Consider the following 23,094-nt stretch of genomic DNA (forward strand, 5'->3'; position numbering starts at 1 on the left):
CGGCGGGGACACCTGCGGCTGGGGGTCGAAAGCGCCTTGGTCGGGGAGGGAGGACCTGGTGGCCCAGCTGGACCGAACCTGATGGTCAGCCTCAGCCACTCCCGAACTCCGAGTGAGTCCTGACCTTTTTCTGCCTTGACTTGTGCTTGAAAAGTGGGCGGGGGGCGCTGTGGCGGAGGGGGAGGGGTGAGGCGGCCCTGGATCTACCGTAAACCGAACCGCCAGCCTCCTCCGAAGGCCGCGCTGCCCAGTCTCTCACCCTAAGCCTCACGGCAGCCTCACTCGCACACACATGCCCCTGCGTTCATGCACTTACACACACGCTCTGTACCCACTCACACTCATGCTCGCCCACGTGTTCCTTTACCCACACCTGTTTACACAGACTCAAATACACACACCTCCGCATACACACACTGTAACACTTCCATGCTCACTCTCACCCATTTACACACGTGCACGCAACCACTGATGCACACTCAGTCGCACTCGCACCAAAAGCAGGATCAGAGCAGTGACCTCCTCCCGGGGCCCCTGTGCTCCCCACCCGCTGAAGCCCTGCTCCCCCAACAGGCACTCCCAGGCCAGGCTGGAACCCCTGGAGCAGAGGCGCAGAGGCGGCAGCACCATTTCCGGCGACCACTCTGTGCTCCTCCCTCTTTCAGGGCTCACCCGCCAGCCCTGTGGGCCCATCCCTGCACTCCCTGAGTCGAACACAAAATGGCCCATCTGCTCTAGGCTGAGGCTGCTGGCGGGAGTTTTCCAGCATTCCTCTCCCTCTCTCCTGACATTGCAGGAGTCAGTGGGGCACAATCACCAGAGAAAGACCCGGGAATGGGGGAGGGGGTGCCAATAGCAGGGCAGGGCTGACGAGGAGCTGTGAGTGGTGGAGGGGCACAGACTTCCCCCGCAGGGAGCAGAACTGGGACCATGGGTGTCTTAAGGACACTTCCGCTGGGAGCCAGAATACTGAGGCACATGAGGCCCAGCCCCTCCAGCTTTGGAGGGCCCACAAGTGTGTCTTCACAGGCCCTTTGCTGGTCTGGGACCAGGAGGGAGTGGTCCTCTCTGAACAGAGGTGCTGCCACGGTCAGGTCAGCAAGCTATGCCCAGGGTACGACCGCAGACAAAGCCCTGGTCCTTGGCTACACAGAAAGTAGACAACTTGAGGTGGCAGCCAACTCACAGTTGGCCTTGGAGCCTGGGAAAGGGACAGAATCCTCCGACTGTCTCCTCGTCCACACCACAGGACAGAGTGCTGCCTGCACACTCTGGGTCATTTACGAACTCAGGTGTATCAACACAATTCCTAGGTAGAGGGAGACAATGGAAGCTTTGGAGGGGCTACAAGAGGACTCCTTCACTGGGGGCTGGGGTGGTGACTACAAGTGCCTTGGGGACACGAGGCAAGAAGAAGGCTGAAGGCTGCCCAGTGCCGATGCTCAGGGCTCCGGCTGCCTGCACTGCCACCCCTCCCATGCCAGGCTCTCACCGACAGAAAAGACAGTCTCTCCATGCCTGGCATTCTCGAACCCCCCCAGGAATAAGCATGCCCCGTCCACCTGGATGCTCAGCCTGGGCCGGCAGGGCCAGCGGCAGTGGTGTCATCTCTGGAGTCCAGGGCCTGGGCTCACCTCCAAAGCTTGCCATAGCCAGGCATCCAGTGCTGCCAGGTCTCGTGCAGTGGGTGCTGCGGGGTACCCAGGCCCCCTCCATGACCCAGACACTCATTCCCAGCTGCCAGGAGCACAGCCATAGCTGGCTCACAGCTGAGAAAGGTGCCCATCCCCCAGTCCCCCCACCTCAACCCCCGCCCCACCAGGAGTCACCTTCAGTGAATGAGAGCTGCCTTGCCCCAAGTAACACCCCCTCCCTAGAGAGGGTGGTCTATGTGTCCAGTCACAGCTATGTGTCTTCCCCCTGGTTCATTCGTTCGGGTTACCTCCAAAGGACCCTCTCAGCTCCAGTGGGACCCCCAGCAGCCTCTGTTGCAAACCCTTGCCCCTCACAGGTGTGGCTCCCAAGTACACCCTGGCAGGCAAACCCAGGAATCCCCAGGTTCTCAGCCCACCGAGCCTCCTGAGCGAGGACCTGGGTATCAGAAGGACAGTATGAGCAGAGGCCTGGACCCAGTCCACAGGGACACGTGTGTGCACACACGTGTTGTGCCTCACACCTGGCCCACTGCCCTGTGTTCTGGTGGAGGAGGCCCTGACATGGAAACCCAGCTCCCTGTCCCTCTTTTTCCTTTTCCCAGGCCCTGGAAATAGAAATCAGCTGCAATTGCCCAGTATGTGTGCAGGTGACTGGGGATGGGCAAGTGTCTGGAGCACCCCCTGACTACACTTCACTCTAGGACCTGAGGGGGTGGCAGTCCTGACCACTGAGAGGAATCCCCACCAGCCACTCTGGAATCAGCTCAGCAAGCCAGCCTGAGCTTTGGGGGGCCTGAATGGGCCCGGCACCAGCCCCTGGCTATTTGGGGAAGAAGCAGAAGTGGGCCAGACCAGCCAGGGCCTGAAGTCACTGTCTATTTGAGGCAGCTGGCCTCAGGCCCCGGCAGCACTGGCAGCACAGCCCCAGGAAGGGAAGATGCAGCCCACAGCTGCTCGCTCTGCCCAAGGAGCCTCCGAGCCCCCAGGACCCATCAGCTGCGCAGGGCCCCAGAGGCCGCCCTGCTGAGATGGCACCCCCAGAAGGTGCTGCCCCTTTCACGGTGTTAGCTGCCCCTACATAGAGAGAAGAACAGTGAACAGTGTGCTGGGTAGGAACAGTGCTGGCCTCTGTGGCTGCTGGAGCCGCCGTCCTTTCTCTCAAGGCTCCAGGGTCTGACGGCTCCTCCGGGGGCCATGGCTGGCCTGGCAGGGCACAGGGCAACTCACCCCAGTACTGGCCCCTTTCAAAGCATTGAGGGTGTCCTCACCTTCATCCTCCACTGACATCCTCCAAAGAGCCTCTCCCAGCCCAGAAGCAGGGCACTCTGGGGATGAGAAGAGAAGGCCCCAGGCCCCTCCTCCCACCGGGACCACCTTCTTACCCCCAGCCTGCCTGCCCTGTAGGCCACAGTGGGAATGCTCAGCCCACCACTTGCAGCCTGTGGTGGAGCCTCAGACCACAAACCAGGAAGTGGGGGTGGGGTGGGGGGAAGGGGGGGCAGAGGTTGTGCAAGGCCCTGCACTCAGGCTGGAACATCTGGAGAAGGGGTTGCTGGCTCCAGCCCTGCCTCCTCCTCCTGGGCTGTCCTCCAAGCCTCTCTTTCCTCATCTTCAAGTTGGGAAAAAGACGCCCCTCTGGGAATGCGTGGACTCCCCATGATTTCTACAAGGACCATGCACTATTTGTGAAATCAAAATGAAAATGAATACAAAACCGCACCCACCCTGCCCCTGCCCCCACCAGGGGGACTGGCCCAACTGTAGCCTCAGTTTCCCTCCCAGAGCGGGGAGAGGGGGAAGGGAGGAGGGAAGGGAGGCTGGGCACACAGGAAGGCAGGAGGGGGAGTCATTGTTCGGGCAGAATGGCTGCAGCGGGTAAGGAGGAAAGAAAGGGGTGAGAGTCACATCCAGGCCCGCCTCACAAGCACTCATTGACGACACACTGCCCACCCCCGGAAGGAAGCGGCACAAAGTGCCACAGACAGCTGGGTGGCTTCCAGCAGGCGGCTGAAAGGCTGCTGCCCCTCCCTCCGCAGGAAGTCCTGGTTGGGGCCCTGGGGGGAGCGGGGAGTACAGCTGGGCCTGGGCCTGGGCTGGAGTTGAGCTGCTGGGCTGGTCCACGGAGGAGGAGGAGGAGTTGGAGACCAGGGTTCTCCCAGCTGGACTTGCCCTGAGACCAGGTGCCACACTCGCTCATCCCAGGGCCCCAGTCACGTGGCCCGTCCAGCACCTCCCCCCGCACACACACACCATCCTTTGCCCAACTGTTCTCCAAGGCCCCACGGGTACCCCTCACAGGGCCAGGGTGACACAAGCCAGACAGCTCAGGACATGGTCCAGGGCAGGGGCGTTCCCCCTGCTGCCCCAAAGGGCAGTGGCATACCTCACACTGCCCCCAGCCACTGCCCTGCAGGAGGGGTGTTCGCGGGTCCCCACAGCCCTCCTGCTGGCCTCAGCCTCTTCAGGAGGCTGGCCATGCTCCAGCAGGCCCACCCCCGGACTTGGGCGGGCTCCTCTCAGCATCCTTCGGTGGTGGGAAGAGTGGGGGCCCCACTGCAGACACAGAATCCCAGGACCCATCCATATTGTGATGGCAGTGGTGGTGCTTCCAGAAAGGCCTGGGTCCAATTCCAGGACAAAGTCTTCCTGGCCCACTCCCCCGCCCTATCTGTCCCCTCCACCCAAATGCTCGGCAGGTATGGAGCAAGTAATGCCCCTCCGCAGTCCCAAGGACCAGGGGCTCCGACACCACCGGGCCCTCACGCACACTCCACGCGCACCCCACCGAACCGTCTGGTGCACCCCCAAACCACTACACCCCCAGCCAGAGCCCCTCTACGGCCCAGTCAAGGTTCACAGGGACCAAGCCTCTTTCTTGGTGGTCTGACCACCAGCTGGAGGTCACCAGGTGGAGTGAGCGCTGCGGCTGCGGCGGGACCAGGATGCAAGTGGGGCGGGGGGCATGTCACTGGGAGGGGCGCGGGGCGGAGGGCTCCCCTCCACCCCAGTTGCCTGCTCCCCCTCCTCACACCACAACTGCCCCAGCAGCCCCGGGCCTTTGTCCCAGATGGGAGGTAGGGCGCCGGGCAGAGGGGACGGCGGGGAACTCCGGTCGCTAGCCCGGCCCCTCCCCCGGGGCGGATCCGCGCCTGCGCCCGCCCCCTCCCCCCGCCGGGCTTCCGTCCTTCTCAGCGCAGGCGCCGGCTCCAGCCCCGGGCCGGGCGGCGCTTCCGGGTGGGCGCGGGGGTGTGCTCCGCGCCGGGCTGTGCTCCGCGCAGGCAGGTACCAGCTTCGAGAGCCCTGACGGAACCGCCGGCTGCCCGCGCGCCGCGGGGCCCAGGTGAGTGCGCGCCCAGGTGAGCGTGCTCCTCGCCGGGCGCACGGCCTTAGGACTGGCTCGGGGGCGGACCCCCCCCGGAGTCGCACCGCCACCGCAGTGAGCCCTGTGTGGGAGCCAGTAATGTGCGCACGGGCCGCCCCTCGGCGTCTGCAGTTCCCAGACGAGCGCCTGACGGCGGGGTTGGGCCGGCTTGGCTGCTCCACTTGCCAAAAACAAAGCCGAGGCCCGGCCCGAGGTCGCCAGTGAGGTCTGGGAGGAGCGCCCGCCACCGGTTTCCTGGTTACGTGCTGGGCGCTCGGCCTGGCTCAGACGCCCCCTGCCCCGAGCCCGCCTGCCGCAGAAATGACCATAGGGTTGGCTCGAGGGGCCACTTCCCCACACTCCTCCCTTCAGTGTCTGTCCCAGACGGATAAATGCTCTCCCTTTATTTACTAACTCACTGTTTGCCCAGGTTTTGATGGAGGGCTGGCGGGTCCCTTGGGTGCCCCCATCCAGGCTGCTGTTTTCTGCCCTCCACTGGCTGGGCCCAGCCTGGGAAGAGACCCTTGTCCCCAGGTTTTGCGTTTCTTCCTAACATCGGGGAGCGCTCGCTGTACCCAGACAAGTGCTTACCCGGCTTCTCATTTTGTTCTCAGAACCATCTTGTGTGACAATGTTGGTTCCCTTTCTGCAGATGAAACAGAGGCACAGACACCTTAGGTCACTTTCTGGGGCAGCGGTCACTCTTGGGTGCAACGGCAGGGTCACCCCACTCTTCAGCCTGAGGCTCTGAGGCAGGTTCAAATCCTAGGTCTGCAGAGGGGGAGCCAAGGCCTCTCTGAGCCTCAGTCCCAGGGCATCTGCATGAGCCCCCCCTACCGCGCAGGGTGGGTCAGGGCAGAGACCCAGCGCCACCCCAGAGCCTCGGGGCAGGCCGGGGGCCAAATTTGGGCGGAGAACAGGGGCCGCAGCGTCCTGGAGTCAGCCTGTGGTGGGTGTTGGCAGATGCGCCTGGCTGCAGACAGGGTCATATCAACATCCATTCTCAGCAGGGTGGCGGCTCCGGCTCCGAACAGCATAGAATGTCAGCACTTACGTTAAAAATGATGGGTCTGTCACATGCCAGGGAGGTACGGGAATCAGCCCCTGAGGAGGGTGTTTCCAGGCCCCAGTGCTCCCCTGCTGCTCCTTTCCTTGGAGAGCAGCTGGTCCCAGAACGGCCAAGCGCGTGTGGTCAGGTTTCCCAGGCCCTGTGGCAGCAGGTGGGAGGCAGACAGTGCGCCGGTCTCGGCAGATCCTCCTCATTCCTCACACCTCACTTCTGCCTCACTTTTCCTCATTCTGACATCCTGGGTCATGAGACAGAGGATAGCTGGGGACTCATTGGGGGTCACACCCTGAGCGCTTGGGATAGGGCCAAGTAGACGATCTGCCTGGTGCTCACGCATGTGCATGTGTCAGGCCTTCTGGGCCATTCTAGGAGGGGTCTGGCACAGTGGGAGCCCTGCCAGCATTGGGGAGGGGTGTGGATGACACAGTGGCCCACAGTCCGTTCCTCGACCAGGCCCCACTGAGGTCACAGGTGTTTTAAAATTCCTGGTTAGGGGCAGGTGCAAAGGGCAGGGTTCCAGAAAGAAGCTCAGAAGTTCATTTGGAGACCACGTGATGAGTGGCAATCAGAGGGTAGTAGCCCTCCTGTCCCAGGCTTGGGTACCACTGTCCCCTCCCCAGGCCCTGCAGCCCTTTGCCACTCCTGCTTGTGGATGTCACGTGCAGCAGAGTGGCTACCTTGTCACTGCCGCCACCAGCCTGCCTTCACGTGCCATCATTTCCCAAGTCCTCCTGGGTCCCAGCGCAGGGCTGAGCATGCCAGGTATGGCTCAGGTATGGCATTCTGTTTGCACAGGCTGGTTGCCCCTTTTTTGCATATGAGGAGACAGGCAGGCAGTTGAATGAGTCCTTGAGCTCCTGACTTCACTGCACAACCATCTATCCTCTCCTCTTCAGACCCTTTATCTTGTCCTTTCCCATTTCAGCTTTCCTGAAGAATGGGGCAAAAAAAGCAGCGACTGTTGGAGGCCAAGCGGCATCAGAGCCCGCCAGGTGCGACCCGGACAGCTTCCCCCAAGGAGCCCCGCTTGGGGCCACCCATGACCCTCGGCCCCCAGCGCAGCATCTATTTCTCAAGCCTAAAGGGCCGCCCTGCTCGCCTGGGATCAGAGTTTTTCGACCAGCCCGCAGTCCCCCTGGCACGGGCATTTCTGGGACAGGTAATGGAAATGTAGCGGCATGGCCTCTGCTGAAGGGTCATCACCGTGCGGTGTCTGTGGGCCCAGCCCTCTGCCCGCTGGGCTCACGTCCCTGACTTGGCCCTGCGTGGCCTCATGCAGTCAGCCGCTTTGCCCACATTTGCTCCTGGGTAGCTTCACCTCAGTCATCTGGGGCAGCGTCTGGGTCCGGGGTCAGCTGGGAAGAATGCCGAGGTTGTTAGGGGTGCCTGCCTGCTCTGGGCAGTGAGGACGGGGCAGCTACAACATTAGCCTTCCCCCTGGGGCTGTGGGAGCATTACCCCTGGTCCACCTGGGATTGCCCTCAGGGCAGGTTTCTTACAAGGACCACGGTCAGTGCTGGCCCCTCTGTCTGTGAGGGGCTGCTTTTGCCTGCCCCGTCCCCTGACACAGTCAGTGCCCCTGCTGGAGCTTGTCTATGTGTGTAGCAGCTTTAGACACATGGCAGCTGAGGCCATGGCCTACGGGCTGCCCAGCATCAGGATTGTCTAGATGAAGGACAGCCTCCTTCTCCCCACAGTGGCTCACAGTGCCAGAGCTGGCTTCCCAGCAGCCCCTGCAGCTCCAAGTTCTGGGGTGGGAAACAGGACCGCCCAGGGCCCTTGGGGGTGGAGCCCGTCACCATGCGGTGTGTACATGGCATGTGCTGCAGCAGCAGAGTTTTGGCCACATCCGTCTGGAGTACCATCTGGCTAGGCCTGGCTTTCTGGTCTTCCTGGAGGTTCCATGGCTACCCTGGGTCCTTTAGTGAGCCTACTTTTAGGTTAAAGTGGCCAAGGAGAGTCAGTTTCTGTGGCTAATACAAAATTGGTGCCAGGAACAGATTCTAAAATGTGAGCTAGTGGAGTGTGACCTAAAGTGTGACCTCATCGAGAAGGGACCAGAGTCTGTTCCCATGAGGATGCTTTCAGCTGCAAGGACCAGAAGGTCCTTGTAAAAGCACCTTAAGTCAGGAGAGCTTATGATCTCACGTAAAAGGGCACATGGGGCAGGTGGGCCCAGCATCAGGTCGAGGGCCTAAGGGCCTCAGTGTGTCACCATCTCCCCCTAGGCTCCCCTAGGCTCGCATCACGCCTGTTTGAGCCCGAGGGTAGACATGGCGATGACCAGCAGAGAAGGGAGGGTCTCACCCTGTATGTGCCTTTGGTTAGGGAGGAGAGCCTTTTTCATTACCTCCCAGTGGATGTCCTCACAGACCTCTTGACCAGACTTGGGTCATGCACTCATCCTTAAGCAGGTCACTGCAAGGAGCAATGAGTTGCCATGACAACCCAGACCACTCTTGTGTCACCCTCTCGGCTGAGAAGGGTCTCGCCTCTCTCGGGACCCTCCACCAGCAAGGAGGAGATGCTTATGATGGGGGTGAGGGGCAGCCACCATCTGCTATCTGGAAATGATATCAGTGAAATTCAGGACAGGAAAGAAGACAGTGAGGAAAGGGCTGTGGGAGGCTCCTCCCCAGGCCCCATGGAGGTGTCAGGCTGACAGGGAATGCTCCCTCTCATCCCCTGGGAAGATGGGAGGGAGGCCTCACCTGAGGTGCTCTGGCCAAGCCCACCTGTGCACACATACGGGGATTTATGGGCTTTGTCTCCAGGAAGGCCTCCTCTAACCCTTACCCCCTAGTCCAGCCTCCAGCACACCCCTCCCTGCCCCCACGACACTGACCCTGGCCGCAGACACATTGAGCTCCGTGGGCTAAGGCATGGTGGCCTGGCCATCCAACTGGCCTAAGGCTCTGGCCTAAGGACAAGGCAGGTGGTAGGGACAGCCCTGGTGAGGTGGCTGGCCCTGGAAACTCCACAGTGAACCCTGGTTGAGTCAGACCTGGGGCTCCGGACACGGGCATGACTGCTGGCCATTCCTGGGGCCGTACCATGGTGATGCGTGGCGAAGGGCAGAGGGGCTCCAGGCGGGGGAGGACTCAGCTCCTGGGGTACTCAGCGCTCCGCAGGCCCTGCCTGGCTCTCCTGTGGCCTACTCTGTTCTCCTAGGTGCTCTGCTGGCCTGAGAGCACCCACCCCTCTGGGGACAGCCCCTGACAACTGCCCCCTGCCCTGTCCTCGGCTGGCCCCTCTGTCCCCTCCTGGACCCACCCTGCCCAGGGTGCTGTCTGAGGCAACCGTCGCCAGGCTCGCCTTCCTGGCCTGCTGCCTGCGCTGACCCACTCCTTGTGGAGCTCGTTACCCCCAGGCCAGGCCTGGGGCACTGCGGGGCAGCTGGTCCTGCTGCTTTCAGAGTTGGCTGGGTGGGGGCTGAGTGCGATGGTCCTTTGCAGTTAGTCCAGGGGGAGGGGGCTCCACAGGCTCTGGAATCCCAGGCGGGGCCCTGTGCCCTTCACACTGCTCGGCTAAGCTTTAAGTCCAAGGGGACCCTGCTGAGAGGAAGTGCGAGAATTCACTAGTGCTGGTGCCCAGCCCAGCCCTGGCCGGCCTGAGATGGCTGCACGCTGTGGACAGGGCACTTGGTGAGCAGGGCCTGTGGTCCAGTGGTCCAGCAGGATGGAGGGGATGGTGGGGAAGAGCCAGCTGTACCTGGGTGTCCTATACCTATACACCCTGAGCTGGGAGATGAGTCCAGGCTGTGGACTGTCAGGGTGGAGCGAACCCGGCTCCTTCCTACGCTGAGCAGGTCTTGGTCCGACGGTTGGATGATGGCACAGAGCTCCGTGGCCGCGTCGTGGAGACTGAGGCATACTTGGGGCCAGAGGATGAAGCTGCCCATTCGAGGGGCGGCCGACAGACCCCCCGCAACCGCAGCATGTTCATGAAGCCAGGGACGCTGTATGTGTACCTCATCTATGGCATGTACTTCTGCATGAATGTCTCCAGCCAAGGTGAGTGGTGCTGGGGCTTGGGGAAGCAGGAGGCCTGGGCAGAGCCCCCTCAGCTGGCAGACCCCGGGAGGACCAGGTTGGCTAGGCGATTGAGCAAGGGGTTCCCTTGCTAGGCTAGGCGGGGGTTTCAGGAGCTTTGGCTGCATGGATGTTGGTTAGAGGTGCCAGGGGCCCCACAGAATAGAGGTCACGGGTTGACTTGAACACAGAGCACGTGGGTTCACGAGCCCACCGCTGGCCCCAGAGCTCAGTGCTGGTGTCACTGCCGGCCCAGAGAGAACTCGGGAGGGGCTGATGTGGGGAAACAAGAGTGAGATTGATTTGGGGTGAGCTGGGCTCAGGCAGGAGCCTCGCCAGGCAGCCAGTTATGGGGTCTGGGTCAGTTCTCAACTGGGGATGATACTGCCACCCTGGGGAACATTAGGCAATGTCTGGAGACGTTTTTGGTCATCACATCTGTGGGGATCTCCTGGCCTCTAGTGGGTGGAGGCCAGGGAGGATGCTCAACAGTTCACAACGTACAGGATGGCCAACTCCACAGAATCATGGCCCCAAAGGTCAGTGGTGCCGATGGGAGAGATGCTGGTCTTAAAGCTCCCGGGAGGGTCCACGCACCTTGGGGGACCCACTGGGTCTTCCGTGGGTAGGCAGCTGTGTTTTCTGAGTGGTCTGTGCTGGGAAGGAAGCGCCCAGCACCGTCTTGCCAGAGCCACCGCTGAGCAGCAGCGGCGGGGGTGAGGGGTGGGTGGTGGTCTGCCCAACCCACTCTGGCTAGCCAGTGCTAGCGTCCATCTGCCGAGCCTCCCGCCGCTGTCGCAAGATGAATGAAGGCTCGAGGACAGTAAGGGGCTGCCGGTCACACACGTGGAAGGATTCCACTGACGTGTGAGTTGTGATTGCCCAGAATGGACAGCTGGGGATGCCTGATGCCAGAGCCACAGGGCCAGAGGACACAGGGAATCCACGACTGGCCTTGTGCCCAGCAGAAGGCAGGTGCTGTGTGAAACTGAGTGACAGGGACTGCCCCTGAGGGCCCGGTTACCAGGCGCAGAGCTTATTCCGGTCGCTGAGCTTTTCTTTGGCGTTAGAACCAACCCCTCACGTGAGAGGAGACTGCACTTGGACAAGGGGCTGCAGTCAGTGAGGAAAGGGAGGAGCCCAAGTTCCTGCAGGTACAGTGGACAGAGCAGATGTGGGAGGTGGTGTGTTACTTTCTAGTTACATGACCAGGATGCCCCAGGAACGTCGAGGTTAGGGGAGCAGAAAACCACATGGGTACAGACAGGGCCAAGGGTCATCCAGGTGGAGTGAGGGAGAGGGGCAGCCGAGACAGTCCTTGCCTGTGGGGTGGAGGCCGTGCAGAGACCAGACTTGGGGCTGCGCGGTTGGTGCAGGCAGACGGGGTTGGCGGGGGGCGATGGGGAGGCCTGGTGCGACGAGGTGGGGATGTCCTGCTTGTCAGGAGTCTGGACTCAGGTGCGTCCCAGGAGATGGGTCAGCTACTCCTCCAGACCTGTCTGCAGGTGGTACCCAACTACGCTCAGGATGGAACCAGAGGGAACTTTGAGGCCAGTGAGGGGAGTGGCCCAGGAATCACAGAGGGACTAAAACTCAAGGCTTTAGGTGCCCTTGGGCACATCCTGAAGTGCTTTGAAAGCTGGCTGGTTAAGGGGCATCTGGTCGCACACCCCCCCCCACTTGCTGGCTGTGCAAGAGGCCAGCTCCTGGGTGCTGATGGGAAGGCCTGTGTGGCTGAGGCCTGAGAGAGCGACTGGCCTGGCCACACCTCAGGCTGAGCCCCTCAGACTCCCAGCTAGTGGGTGGGCTGAGAGGGGAGCAGGTGTCCCAGGACAGTGGCCTTGCTGGAGGGTCAGGGTGCCTCTGTCCAGGGCGCAGCAAGTAATCACTGTCCCCAGCCAGGAATCCAAGGGGGTCTGGACAGATGTGTCTTCTCGAGGGAATCCCTGGGCCTGGGTGTCTATTTGCCGTCCCACAAGTGGCCTGGTTGGGGAGGGGACCCCACAGAGGTGGGGGGCTATATCCGGTACCTCCTGCTCTGTCAGTTTCCGCACTGGGTCCTGGGGTGGGGCTCACCTGCGTCCTGTGCACACTGGTGGCTGCTCCAAGCCAGGCTTCCAGCTTCCCCAACAGCCAGTGGGGGAGATGGTTGGGGGACCCTGGGGTTTTCTTTGCTGACCTCACAAAGGGAGCCAGGGAGCTCCATGCATCCCCAGCTGGTGCCCATAGGAGGCACAGGTGCCTTGTGGGTGCAGGTGTGCAGGAGGGGGAGGCAGGCAGAGGGTCTGGATGGTGAGTGAGCACAGGTGTCACCCAAGCAGCTTTGGTCCGGTCTTGGGTAGTGGGCCAACAGCTTGGGAGGCTCCATCTCTTCCACAGGGGACGGGGCGTGTGTCCTGCTCCGAGCGGTGGAGCCCCTGGGGGGCCTGGAGGCCATGCGGCAGCTTCGCCACACCCTCCGCAAAGGCGCTGCCGGACGAGCCCTCAAAGACCTTGAGCTCTGCAATGGTCCCTCCAAGCTATGCCAGGCCCTGGCCATCGACAAGAGCTTTGACCAGCGGGACCTGGCCACAGACGAGGCTGTGTGGCTGGAGCGGGGCCCCCTGGGGCCCAGTGAGCCAGCTGTGGTGGCAGCAGCCCGAGTGGGCATAGGCCACGCAGGAGAGTGGGCCCTGAAGCCCCTGCGCTTCTATGTGCAGGGCAGCCCCTGGGTCAGTGTGGTAGACAGAGCGGCCGAGCGGGACGCACAGGCCAGAGCAAAGGCCAGCCGGGATGAGGATTTTTAATTGTTTAAAAATGAAATAAATGCTGTGTTTATAGAAAACAGTGTCACTTGTGTCTTGCCCAGAGTCCCCATCGGTGGCCAGCTCGTCTCTGTGGGAGGACTCGGGGCCAGCAGGCCGACTTCCTCCTCAGGCCTGAGGCAACCGTGTGTGGGGAGCACCGGTGCACCAGACAGCCCCCCCCCCCCCCGGCCAAGGGAAAGCTAAGACAGCTACAGGACACCATTAGCCCAGGTCCTCGTGCCTCAGATGGCACGGGGGTGACCACTTGGCCATGGCCTCCTGGTGGCTAACACAGGACTGTGGTGGGGGGAGGGGCTGGGCCAGGCACCGGCAAGCTGGGGGGAAGGGTGCCTGCAGGTGGCCGGTGCTGGCCATACAGTCCAGGCCAGGCCCTCGGACCTGAAGCTCTGGACGGCCCAGGCCTGCGGAACACGGGAGGCGGGGAGGGGCTCTGAGAGAAACACGGGCCGAGTTGGTGTGGGCAGCCTGCAAGCCTCACTCAGAGGCAAGAGTCCTGGACGCTCTCCCAGCTCGAGCCTCACCTCAGCTCAGAGCCCCTGAGGCTGTTTCCAGGACTGGAGGCGGGTGAGGATGTGGAGAGCAGGGGCCCCGTGGGGAGGGAAGGAGCCTGGGGTGGGGGAGGCTCCTTCCGGTGTCCCAGCTCAGGTGAGCAGGGCCTGGAAGACAGTGATGACCGGATCCTCGTGGGTGGTCACCACCAGGACGCTGCGGAACTTATCCACGAGCGCGAGCAGCTGGGAGCGCCGCGTGTTCTCGTTGTACATGATCTCCTCCAGGTGGTGGCGGCCGCGGAAGTAGTGCAGGAGCCTGGGGGGTGGGGGGAGGGTATGAGCACAACTACGGAGCTGGCGGGGGTGGGGGGGGTCCTCAGGCCCCTGCCCCGAGCAGTGCCCTGGACCCGCTGCCCACCGTGGCCCCTGAAATATCACCCTGCTTCAGTGCCCTGATGGAGGTGAGGGCAGTGCAGGGTCAGCTGGCAGCTTCTCTGCTTCATGCTGCTGTGGCTCTTGGGGCACCTCGGCTGGGGGCTCAGTCCCTGACGACCTGACGCTCCCAGAACACCATACACCCAGCGCACCCAACTCAGGGTTGGGTGTGACAGGTCTTGTGTCACCTATGGTATGGAGACCAAGGGCCCCACCCGATCCCCATGAGGACAAGAACTTGCTGCTGCTTCCCAAGACGTGACAAGAAACACCCAGGAAGTACAGGAGAGACCCCTACATGCAGGTGCCAGGTGGGGACAGCTGTGTACTGCAGATGCCACCTCAACCAGTGAGGGCTGTTTGCCATCGGGATTTAAGCTGAGATCCACTTTCTGTCCTGACCCTAGATGTGGCCCCTGCTCCACCTGGCAAACATGCGGAGGTCCTCGGGGTTCTGTGCCGCGGGCACGCTGAGGATGGCTGCCCGTTCATGCTCGGACAGGCTGGCCAGCAGGTTCTCCGTCATCCTCCTGTTGAGTGGCGAGTCCCCACTGGGGAGCAGCTCTGCACTGGAGTTGTCCATGCTGGGGCTGGTGAGGGTCATGTCATCACTGCTGGCTGAGGACGGGCACAGTCAGGGAGCGGCTACCCCCAGCCCGAGTCACCTGCGCCCACCTGGGAATTAACTGCTGTGCCCTTGGGGAGCAGCCCCTCACCCCAAGGCCAGCCTGGTCATCCAACCCCTCCCACCCACTCAGAGGACAGGAGCCCTGGGCAGGCAGGTCCCGCACTGAGCCTGACATCCAAGGCCCCGCCTTAGCCTGGGGAGGTGCCTCCCCCTAAGCCTTCCAGCCCCTCGTCTTCCCCAAGCCAGGGACCTGGGGCTCGGGGCTGCCGCCTTAGGGGGCACAGCGTGGCCAAAACAGCTCCTTCTAAAAGGGACTATGACAGTCACTGTCTCCTCATAGGCCCTGAGCACGGAGGTTTCAGCGGTCCTCCGAGGGATGGGGTGCGGTCTGCTCTGACCCCAGGCTGGGCCAGGATGCTCCTGACTCAGCAAGGTAGAGCCTCGTCCTCAGGGAGGCAGGCGAGGGGGCCAGGGAGAGCTGCCCAGCTGGGCGAAGTGACATCCTCGGGGACACAGCTGCCCACGGGCACTGTGTGTGCACGTTTTCGAGTGTAGCCCTGTGAAGGTGCTGTGGTCATTCCCTGCGGCGCCCAAATTGGGCCTCCTGGCCGCCTGCCTCTTCCAAGGGCGCCCAACGTGCTCACCCCCCACCAGACAGATGCCCTGGGCAGGGGGTCCTACTTGGGGAGCCAAAGCTGAGGGCGTTGGGCGTGCTGAGGCTGCGGCCACCAACCCTGGTGGTGAGGGGCACGTCATCCTCCCGGGGGCGGGGCTCGTCCTCACTGGGCGAGGCCATCAGGCAAACGTAGGTGTGCAGCTGGACCAGGAGCCTGTGCTGCAGCATCCACACCACCATCTGGATGAGCTGCGTCTGCAGGACGGGCAGGCCTGAGACCTGACCCCCAGGTCACCCCGGAGGTCAGGGTGAGGCCCCACACCTCAAGAGAGGGAGCGCCCAGCTGCCACCCGCTCTGCAACCCCAACTCCCGTCCAGGGGAGGCAGCGGGGCCACACCTGCCCTTGCTCCCATCACATGCCCGGGCTGCCCACGGCTGTCCTTTCTTGCCCAGAGCTGAGGAGCAGGACCTGTGACACGGAGGACCTGCTCTGCCTCCTCTTCCCCAGCCCACTGGCCTCTGTGAGGACCCTGGACACTGTTCAGAAAGAGGCTGCTGGCAGCTGCCCTGAGAGCAGAAAAGTCCTCCCCTTGGGTCAACCTGAAAGCCTGCCCGGGGACAGGGAAGCCTGTGCAGGTGGTGCTCCAGCAGCCGTGAGTGGGGGCGTGTGTGCACATGGTGCCCACGTCCTCAGACCCACACACCCGCCTGCTCATCCCTGGGGGTCCCTTGCTGGGAGGGGCTGGCTGACCGGGCATGGAAATAGGGGCACATGTGACCCAGTCACACCAAAGAAAATTGAAAAGGATTGTAAAATAATTAAATTATGAGGGACTTCCCTGGTGGTCCACTGGTTAAGACTCCTTGCTCCCAATGCAGGGGGCCCGGGTTCGATCCCTGGTCAGGGAACTAAGATCCTACATGCCACAACTAAGCCTGCGCGCCACAACAAAGACCCAGCGCACCCAAAATAAATAAATAAATAAACTTAAATAAATAAATAAATAAAAATTATATTAAATTAAGAGATTTCATCAGCACTTGAGCACATTCTGGGCCTGAAATAGTAGGTATGGAAGGCAGGTGGCCTCACCCTGGGACTGAGCAGAACCAGAACTGGCTCTATCCGGGCCCCTCGGGCTCGGCCTAGAAAAGCCACCCGCCATCCGGACCATCGGGAAGTTTCCGCTGGGGAGGGGAGAGGGTGAACATGCAAAGTGTGTCTTTTATTCAGCTGGCACGACCTGGCACAGTTCCTGGAAACCAAAGGTGCCGTGAAAGACGGCATTCAGAACAGTCACGCTTGGCATCTAAATGAGCGAACCAACAGGGTCTCCTCCTCACTCACAACTTGAGTTTGCTTAAGCTTTTAAGGACTGTTTTTGCCTAACAGACCTGGCACTTATTAAAACAAATACTTTACTTTTGAAGACAAAGCCTTGAGAACACCCAGACCCATCTCCAACACCTGTCCCACCTGGCCCTGCCCAGAGCCCCAGAGCCCCAGAGCCCCAGGTTTGCAGTGGAGGGGAGGAGGCAAAGCCTCTCGGATCCAGGCTACACTCAACCCTGCCACAAACGCAGAACTCACCAGTTCGCTCCACACGTCTCACCCCTCCCTGGTGGCCAGCCCACCACACCCAGCACCCCTGCCTGCCTCTCGCCCTGACCAAGACCCAGGACCCCTTGGATGAGGAGATTCTGGGGACCAGTGAGCCCAGGACTTATACCCACAGACCCTGTGGCTACCTGGACCATGGCAGGCAGGGGAAGGAGTAGGAGTGTAGGGACCAGGCTCAGTGAAAGCAAAATCCCCTCTGCGTCCCCCAACTATGGGATCCCCAGGCCCAGAAGGGGGCACCAAGTGGCTCTGTCCTCCCAGGAGAGGTCACCGATCTCCTGCCAATTGGGCCTCTTAACTGTGTTCTAACCCTAAGAAGTGCCCACCATGGGCAGGGGGGCTCCATGGGGGGAGGGACTTGCAATGCCCAAGTGTCTGCAGGTGGCCTAGCCAGGGACCCGGCTTCTGGTCACCCTGGCAGGGCAGGTACCACCTACACAGCAAGCACCTCCCCACAAACCAAGGCTAAAAGCATGGCAGCACTGAGAGCCTGGGATCAGGGACTGACGCCAGGTGGGTGGTTCCTGGGCTCCCTGAGCTCCTGAGACTCACCTCCTGCACAGCGGGGGCCAAGGGGTTCCTAAATTCTGACAAGGAGACTGGCAAGGAGAACTTAGCGAGGACAGATGGCAGGTCGTGAGACGGAAACTGGCGTGAGAACTGCTCAGCCAGCGGAGAGTACCTGGGGACAGGGGATGAGGGTCCGTGAGCTCAGCAGACTTCCCCACCATTCAGGCGTCTGCACCCTTACCATGAGCCTGTGGTGGGCAAGAGGGGGCGCAGCCTGGTGGGTGGGCCAGGATGGGTGCAATGACAGAACCCAGATGCTTTCCCCACACCACAGCCCCTATGAGCCCCCAGGTCAAGGCCAAGGCTCCCGACCTCCCACCAGGTGCCCCATGCAGCACCCACTAGCCGGCAGGTACGGGCAGGCGCAGACCCTTCCTGGAGGCCGTAGGTGCTGGAAGAGCACAGGCCAGGGGTGCCACGCAGGGCTCGACCAGGCCAGAACTGGAACGTGGGCCCAGCTGACCTGGGGAGCACCACCTGGCCGGCCCTGCCAGCCACACCCCTGCCCACTCGGGGGCCCTGGGCTCTGGCAGCCAGGGGGACTCACAGACACACACTGGCGTTGGGAGAAAGCATGTAGACGTTGTTCTCACACAGCGGGTAGATGATGATGGCCTTGCCCCAGTACACCAGGTGCGCCGCAAGCTGGAAAACCTGCGGGCAGAGGGCCGGGAGAGCAGTGCTGGGGAGGCCAACCCACGCAGCCCCCTGGCTCATGGCCTCAAGCCTCTCCATCACTGGTCCCTGAGCCGTCCTGGCTGGCACCGGCACAGGGACGCTGGGGCACCCGAGATGAGGCCAGTCCAGCTGATCAAGGGGCTTGGCTGCACATCCTGGCAGAGGCCAGCCCACAGCCCAGCAGGCGCCCAGCACGGGGACGGGGCTCCACGTGACAGTGGATGTGGGTCACTGCACCTGCCCCCACTCCACACACTCATCCCTGGAGAACATCCCACTGTCCTGCTGCCCTGGACTCTCAGGACATCAGGATGGGCCACACACAGACCATGATGCCAGGACAGGGAGCCAGGGTGAGACCATGGCAACGGGCACCGCTCATCCTGCAGCACCACGGCCAAGTGCCTCTGAGGGTGCATGCATACCTGTGACAGTGCCGGGGACACCTCTACCTCGTCTCGGCAAACAGGGCCTCCAGTGCCACAGCCAACTCGAACACAGGGGAAATTTCAGTTCCATCACTGACCCTCTTCTTTCTCAGCCCAAGTCCCAGTGCTGATGGCTCTAAAGGACACAGGCCCCCTTCCCTCCATCTCTGCCACCACCCTCGCCCAATGGGCTCCACCTCCCACCTCTCCCTGCAGCCAGAGCGGCCTCTGCAGGCCACAAGTCTGAAATCAGGATCACCCGGCTGGAGTCAAGCTGTCGGCCGGGAGACTCTGTTCTTTGCTTCCAAGCTGCTGTGACCACATGTCTCATCTCTGCCTCATGGTCACATCCGAGCCTCCCTCTAACAAGGGCCCACCCAGATCATCCAGGATCATCACCCTGTCTCAAGGGCGTTATTCCCGTCTGCAAAGTCCCACATAAGGAAGGTCACACTCACAGGTCCCAGGGATTAGGTCTACGGGGCCACTGCTCACCCAATCACAAGTAAGGTGTGATCCTAATTTTGTTATTCAAAGATTATGTGTTAATATATATATAAAAAGCTTGGAGGAATCTAGGTTACCACTAGGATATGGGATTATAGGGACTTTCTCTTTTTCTGTTTATAATTTGTATGATATTTGAATTTTTATAAGAATATATTAATTTCATCATGACAAAAAACCCTCAAAATACTTGTAGAGCTTTTTTGCCTAGAATGGAACATGAGTGATTTTAAATCATCTGGTGACATTCACAGCTGCGCTCGAGGTTCCAGCTAGGCTCGCTGGCCTGCCTCCCCATGGGGCCTCCACTAGGTGGTTTGCTGCAGGAAGCAGCAGTCCCAGAGGCTGGTAAGGTCCACCACCAGGGCTGGGCCCTAGGGGGCGTCTGCACGACCACACCAGCGGCAAACCCTGATTTGCACCGGGTTCAGTGGGGAGGGGTATGGAAGGAAACAGCAAGGGGACCGCATGGCAAGGCCGGGGAGAGGCGAAGGGGACATCATCAGAGCTTTGTCTGTGTCTGGGGGAACTGTGAGGCACAGCGACCAAACAGGCTCCGTGATGGGCAGCCTCAGGGGACAGAGAGGGTCACCCCCTCAGAGCTGCACACTCACAGGCATCTGCCGATCAGCCAGTACTGGTCAGAACACAAACTCCGCGGTACACACACAACAGCTAGCGCGTTAAACGTTCTGTGTCTCGTGGGTGCTAGGAAGGCAGTCCAGGAGCCCATGTGAAACACCAAGGCAGAGTCCGATAAACACTTTCAGACGGGGTGGACAAAGGTCATGGGGTAGAGACGGGGGAAGGGCTTATTCTGGACGACAGAATCCAGAAAGGCTGCTTTGGGGAAAAATGGCCTGAGAGTCAGGCCTGGTAGACAAGCTCCCCTAACGTGCTAAGCAGCAAAGGTCAAGGGCTCCCTGGAGGTGCCTCGCAGAGGCCTAGGTGGGCCTGCCTCATGGTGCTCCACCCTTGGCCTTTGTAGGAGCCGCTGGTCCCTGGGCCGGGCCCTGCTGCCCCCTGGCGGTCACACAGTGCCCCGTTCCAGACCCTGAGTCCACCCTCAGGCTGTCGCTTGGAAGGCCCCCTGCCCCTGGCCTCCAACTTCTCCCTGTGCTCTTCCTTGGCCCCAGCCCCTGCCCAGGTTCAAACCAGATCCACGGGCAGGGCGGAGGGGCCCCCATCTGATCAGAAAGGGCAGCTCATGAGCACGTGGCTCAGCAAGGAGGTGGCACCTTGCACAGAACACAGGCCTGTGTGCCCGCGGGGCGTGGCGGGGGGAATCAAGGCCACTGGGTTTGGTGCTGGCTCTGCATGGCTCCCACATGGGCTAAGGCACCCTGCGTGCCCCTGCTTCAACCCTGCAAGTCCCCAGCCCTGGCTCTGGTCCTGTGCAGCCCCATCACCTGGCACCACGACGGCCTCACTCCTCTGCCGCAGTTTCACTGTCCCCTCCCTCCACAGAGGAGGAAGTCAATCCCGAGGCCCTGATCCCAGGTCGGACTCCAGATCCACCCATCACCACGGCAGGCCATGCAGCAGCCCTCGGCTGGACAGAGGCCCTCGGGAGGCGGCTTGAGGTGCCAGCTGTGATGCGTCCAGCCCCTCCCTGCTGCCCATCCTGCCCACCCAGGGTGTCTCCCCAAGCCCCCAGGGTACCTGCAGCAAGGCCAGGTCTGCGTCCTGGGCCAGCTGCTGCAGGTTCTTCACAGCAGACGTGGTCTTGATCACACGCACCAGGGCTGGGGAGCAGTCGATCGGGAGCTCGCCCAGCAGGGACTTCTCGTCGCTGAGCAGCAGCAGGGCGTGGTACGGGCTGTGGGGCAGAGACACGGGTCAGCACAACCAGCGAGCCCCAGGCCCCTGCCCTGGGTGTGCACCTGCAGAGAAGAGGCCGGGGAGGAAGCGGAAGACAGCGCTCTGCCCTGAGGCCTTTAAAAACCTGCAAGGATCACCCACAGCAAAAACTGAGGAAGGCCTGACGGGTGACCCGGCTCCATCCCACCACCTCTGGGATTGCCCAGCAAGCGTTCGTTCAAGAACCAGTGAATCTTTCCTAAGGAAAAAGTCCCAAATACGGGAAAAGCAAAATCCCCACTGCAGACTATGAACAGAACTACCTAGAAATACGCTTAGCAAGGAAGCCCGGGGCGGCGCACAGGCCTGGGGAGGAAGGAGGGACCAGGCAGTGCTTTGCTTTCTGTTGTCTCAACATTTTCTGTTATGTACCCAGATTTCTTTTTCTGGTTAAAAAACATTTAAGGAAACAAAGGACTTGGTGGAGGAGGGGGAGGCAGAAGATTGGGCTCAGCGCTTTCCTTGAAGGAAATCAGTGACATGAAGAAACAGATCTCACAAGTTCTGATCTGAGCAGGAGGTCCGGTGAGTACCACCATGAAGACACAACGCCTCCGGTGGTCGGCTCCCGGGCCCCGCCATGATGCTCAGCCCCCCAGCCCTGCCCAGGCCCTCGTCTGGGACTGCAGCACAGCGCCCCGCTTGGCCAGGCAGTGGGGGCCCGTGAGAGCCCTGAGAGGGCCCATGGGGAACCTGGGGTGGTCATCTCTAGACAAAACTGGACACAAAAGCGTGTGTTTTTACTCTGTAAACAGCAGCGCTCTACCTGCCAATTTCTGTGGCAGGAAGGGGAAAAGACGATTTTTGGAACCAAGTACTTGGTAAACCTCAGGACACAGGAAAGCAGGGCCCCAGCAGGGTGTGCGTGGGGCTGGCACTCACCGGATGGCCTTCAGGCTCCGCTCGATGGCCTCGGGGGGGATGAGGCTCGTGGCCGCGTAGTGGATCTTATGGGGCAGGCAGAAGCTCACCTCCAGCCAGCTGTTGACGTGGAGCCGCACCACGCCAGATGTGCACAGGCTGCAGAGAGCGGGCCATCAGCCACCCACACAGCAGCTCCCAGCCGTGCACACAAGCCACAAAGACCCCCCTGAGGGCGTCTCCTCCCGGCACACGGAGTAAACTGCAGGGGGAGACTTCCAGAGCAAGAAAGCATCTTGTCCCAGACCTCAGTATGTGTAAGAGAAGAAAAAGTATTAGGAACACCCACAAAAACTGTATTCCTGGCCAGCCCTGGAATCTGTAGTCCAACCAGAGAGCCAGGGCTCCCATCTCTGTCCCACAGGTTCAATGCACTAGGAGTATCCTGAGGCTGCCTCTGCACACCTGAGGAAGGCTCCATCACAGTGGGCTGCCAAGCAGGGCAGGGCCTGTCACCAAAAGGGAGAGGTGAGCAGGAGAGGATGGTCCTGCCAGGGAGGGGCCCATCCCCCGGCAGACACCAGCAGCCCCAGGGGCTCCACGGCCACCGCCCACGCCAGCCTCAGCTCAAACCTTCGGCTTCCCTCGTCTCCGTGATGGAACTTTGGTTCTTTCAAGCCCTGGCCTTGCTCAGGCCAGACATGGCAACTCTTGTGTCTGACCCTCATTTCTCACGTCCCACCTCAAACCATCTGTCAATCCTATCTGCTTCATGGCAGGGACAAAGTCCAGACCTTCTCCGCTCCGGCCCCCTCTGTCCGCCCTCCCCACTCAGACCCCCAGGGCTCCCACGTAAGCAGTCCCAACCAAGACCCCAGAGTGCCAGAGCCCTGTGGGACCTGCCCATTCTTCTCCGACCCTGTCTCCTCCCCGCCTCCCATGGGTCCAGCAGAATAGGCTGTCCTGCGGCTCTCTAGGCCCGTGTAATTGCCCTGGGCCACACACTCTCCCCCAGGTGCCCCGGGGTTCCTTCCCCCCTTTTCAGATCTCAGCTCAAGCGCCACCTTCTCAGTGGGTCAACCATGAGCCAGGCCCCACAGGCCGCTCACAGTTCCCGTGTCCTGTGCACCGGACAGCAGCACGACCTGGCGTCTGCTGGTCAGTGCTGCTTCCCAACCAGAATTCAGTCACAGGGTGCACTGCTCACCGCACAGCCGGTAATGGTGGGGTACGCGGGGGCACTGAGGGCATTTCCTGAATGGAGGAAGGAAAAGGCCCGAGGAACATGTGTCCGCTCTGGGGGGACCATCTCTCAGGAAGCCCCTGCCAGGAGAACAGTCTCTTAGCGGCGCCGTGCAGGGGTACCACACACAAAGCTGGGGCCACGGCTCCGTGGCATGGCACCTGGTGTGGACGCGGGGGGAGCGACTGCTGGAGCAGAGGGCAAGGGGGTCTGTGCCCAGCCGAGGTCCGCC

General features: G+C 61.5%; 2 protein-coding genes across 6 annotated transcripts in view; one reads left to right on the forward strand and one right to left on the reverse strand.

Moving 5' to 3' along the window:
- The first annotated feature begins 10 nt into the window (after positions 1-10).
- On the forward strand, positions 11-12,940 carry MPG (N-methylpurine DNA glycosylase). 2 transcript variants are annotated; one of them, XM_068525197.1, is made up of 4 exons: positions 11-112; positions 7,011-7,244; positions 9,894-10,098; positions 12,496-12,940. In XM_068525197.1, exons 2-4 carry the CDS (start codon positions 7,023-7,025, stop codon positions 12,900-12,902), a joined length of 834 nt encoding a protein of 277 aa, XP_068381298.1. In that variant the 5' UTR covers positions 11-112; positions 7,011-7,022; the 3' UTR covers positions 12,903-12,940. The 2 variants fall into 2 exon arrangements, with proteins under 2 accessions (XP_068381298.1, XP_068381297.1); XM_068525196.1 differs by lacking the exon at positions 11-112 and adding an exon at positions 4,833-4,995.
- NPRL3 (NPR3 like, GATOR1 complex subunit) overlaps positions 12,883-23,094 on the reverse strand; it is a 34,357-nt gene continuing 24,145 nt past the window's right edge. For 2 of the 4 annotated variants that reach the window (XM_068525192.1, XM_068525194.1), the window contains 7 exons: positions 21,641-21,778; positions 20,561-20,717; positions 17,833-17,939; positions 17,268-17,397; positions 15,159-15,372; positions 14,275-14,467; positions 12,883-13,730 (listed from right to left, as the gene is read on the reverse strand). In XM_068525192.1, coding sequence (XP_068381293.1) covers positions 13,565-13,730; positions 14,275-14,467; positions 15,159-15,372; positions 17,268-17,397; positions 17,833-17,939; positions 20,561-20,717; positions 21,641-21,778 — 1,105 coding nt within the window. In that variant the 3' untranslated portion in view covers positions 12,883-13,564. Of the gene's footprint in view, positions 13,731-14,274; positions 14,468-14,600; positions 15,035-15,158; positions 15,373-17,267; positions 17,398-17,832; positions 17,940-20,560; positions 20,718-21,640; positions 21,779-23,094 lie in introns of those variants that run through there. The other 2 variants (XM_068525193.1, XM_068525195.1) reach the window with 2 other exon arrangements.

The sequence above is a fragment of the Eschrichtius robustus genome, chromosome 16 (genome assembly GCF_028021215.1).
Source record: "Eschrichtius robustus isolate mEscRob2 chromosome 16, mEscRob2.pri, whole genome shotgun sequence".
Taxonomy (NCBI): domain Eukaryota; kingdom Metazoa; phylum Chordata; class Mammalia; order Artiodactyla; family Eschrichtiidae; genus Eschrichtius; species Eschrichtius robustus.

What these genes read in the sequence shown, in the direction of transcription:
- MPG (XM_068525197.1), top strand. Translation starts at nt 7,023, where the DNA reads ATGGGGCAAAAAAAGCAGCGACTGTTGGAGGCCAAGCGGCATCAGAGC. An exon ending in CACGGGCATTTCTGGGACAG is followed by an intron (nt 7,245 to 9,893) that starts GTAATGGAAATG and finishes TACGCTGAGCAG; the next exon opens with GTCTTGGTCCGACGGTTGGA. An exon ending in CATGAATGTCTCCAGCCAAG is followed by an intron (nt 10,099 to 12,495) that starts GTGAGTGGTGCT and finishes TCTCTTCCACAG; the next exon opens with GGGACGGGGCGTGTGTCCTG.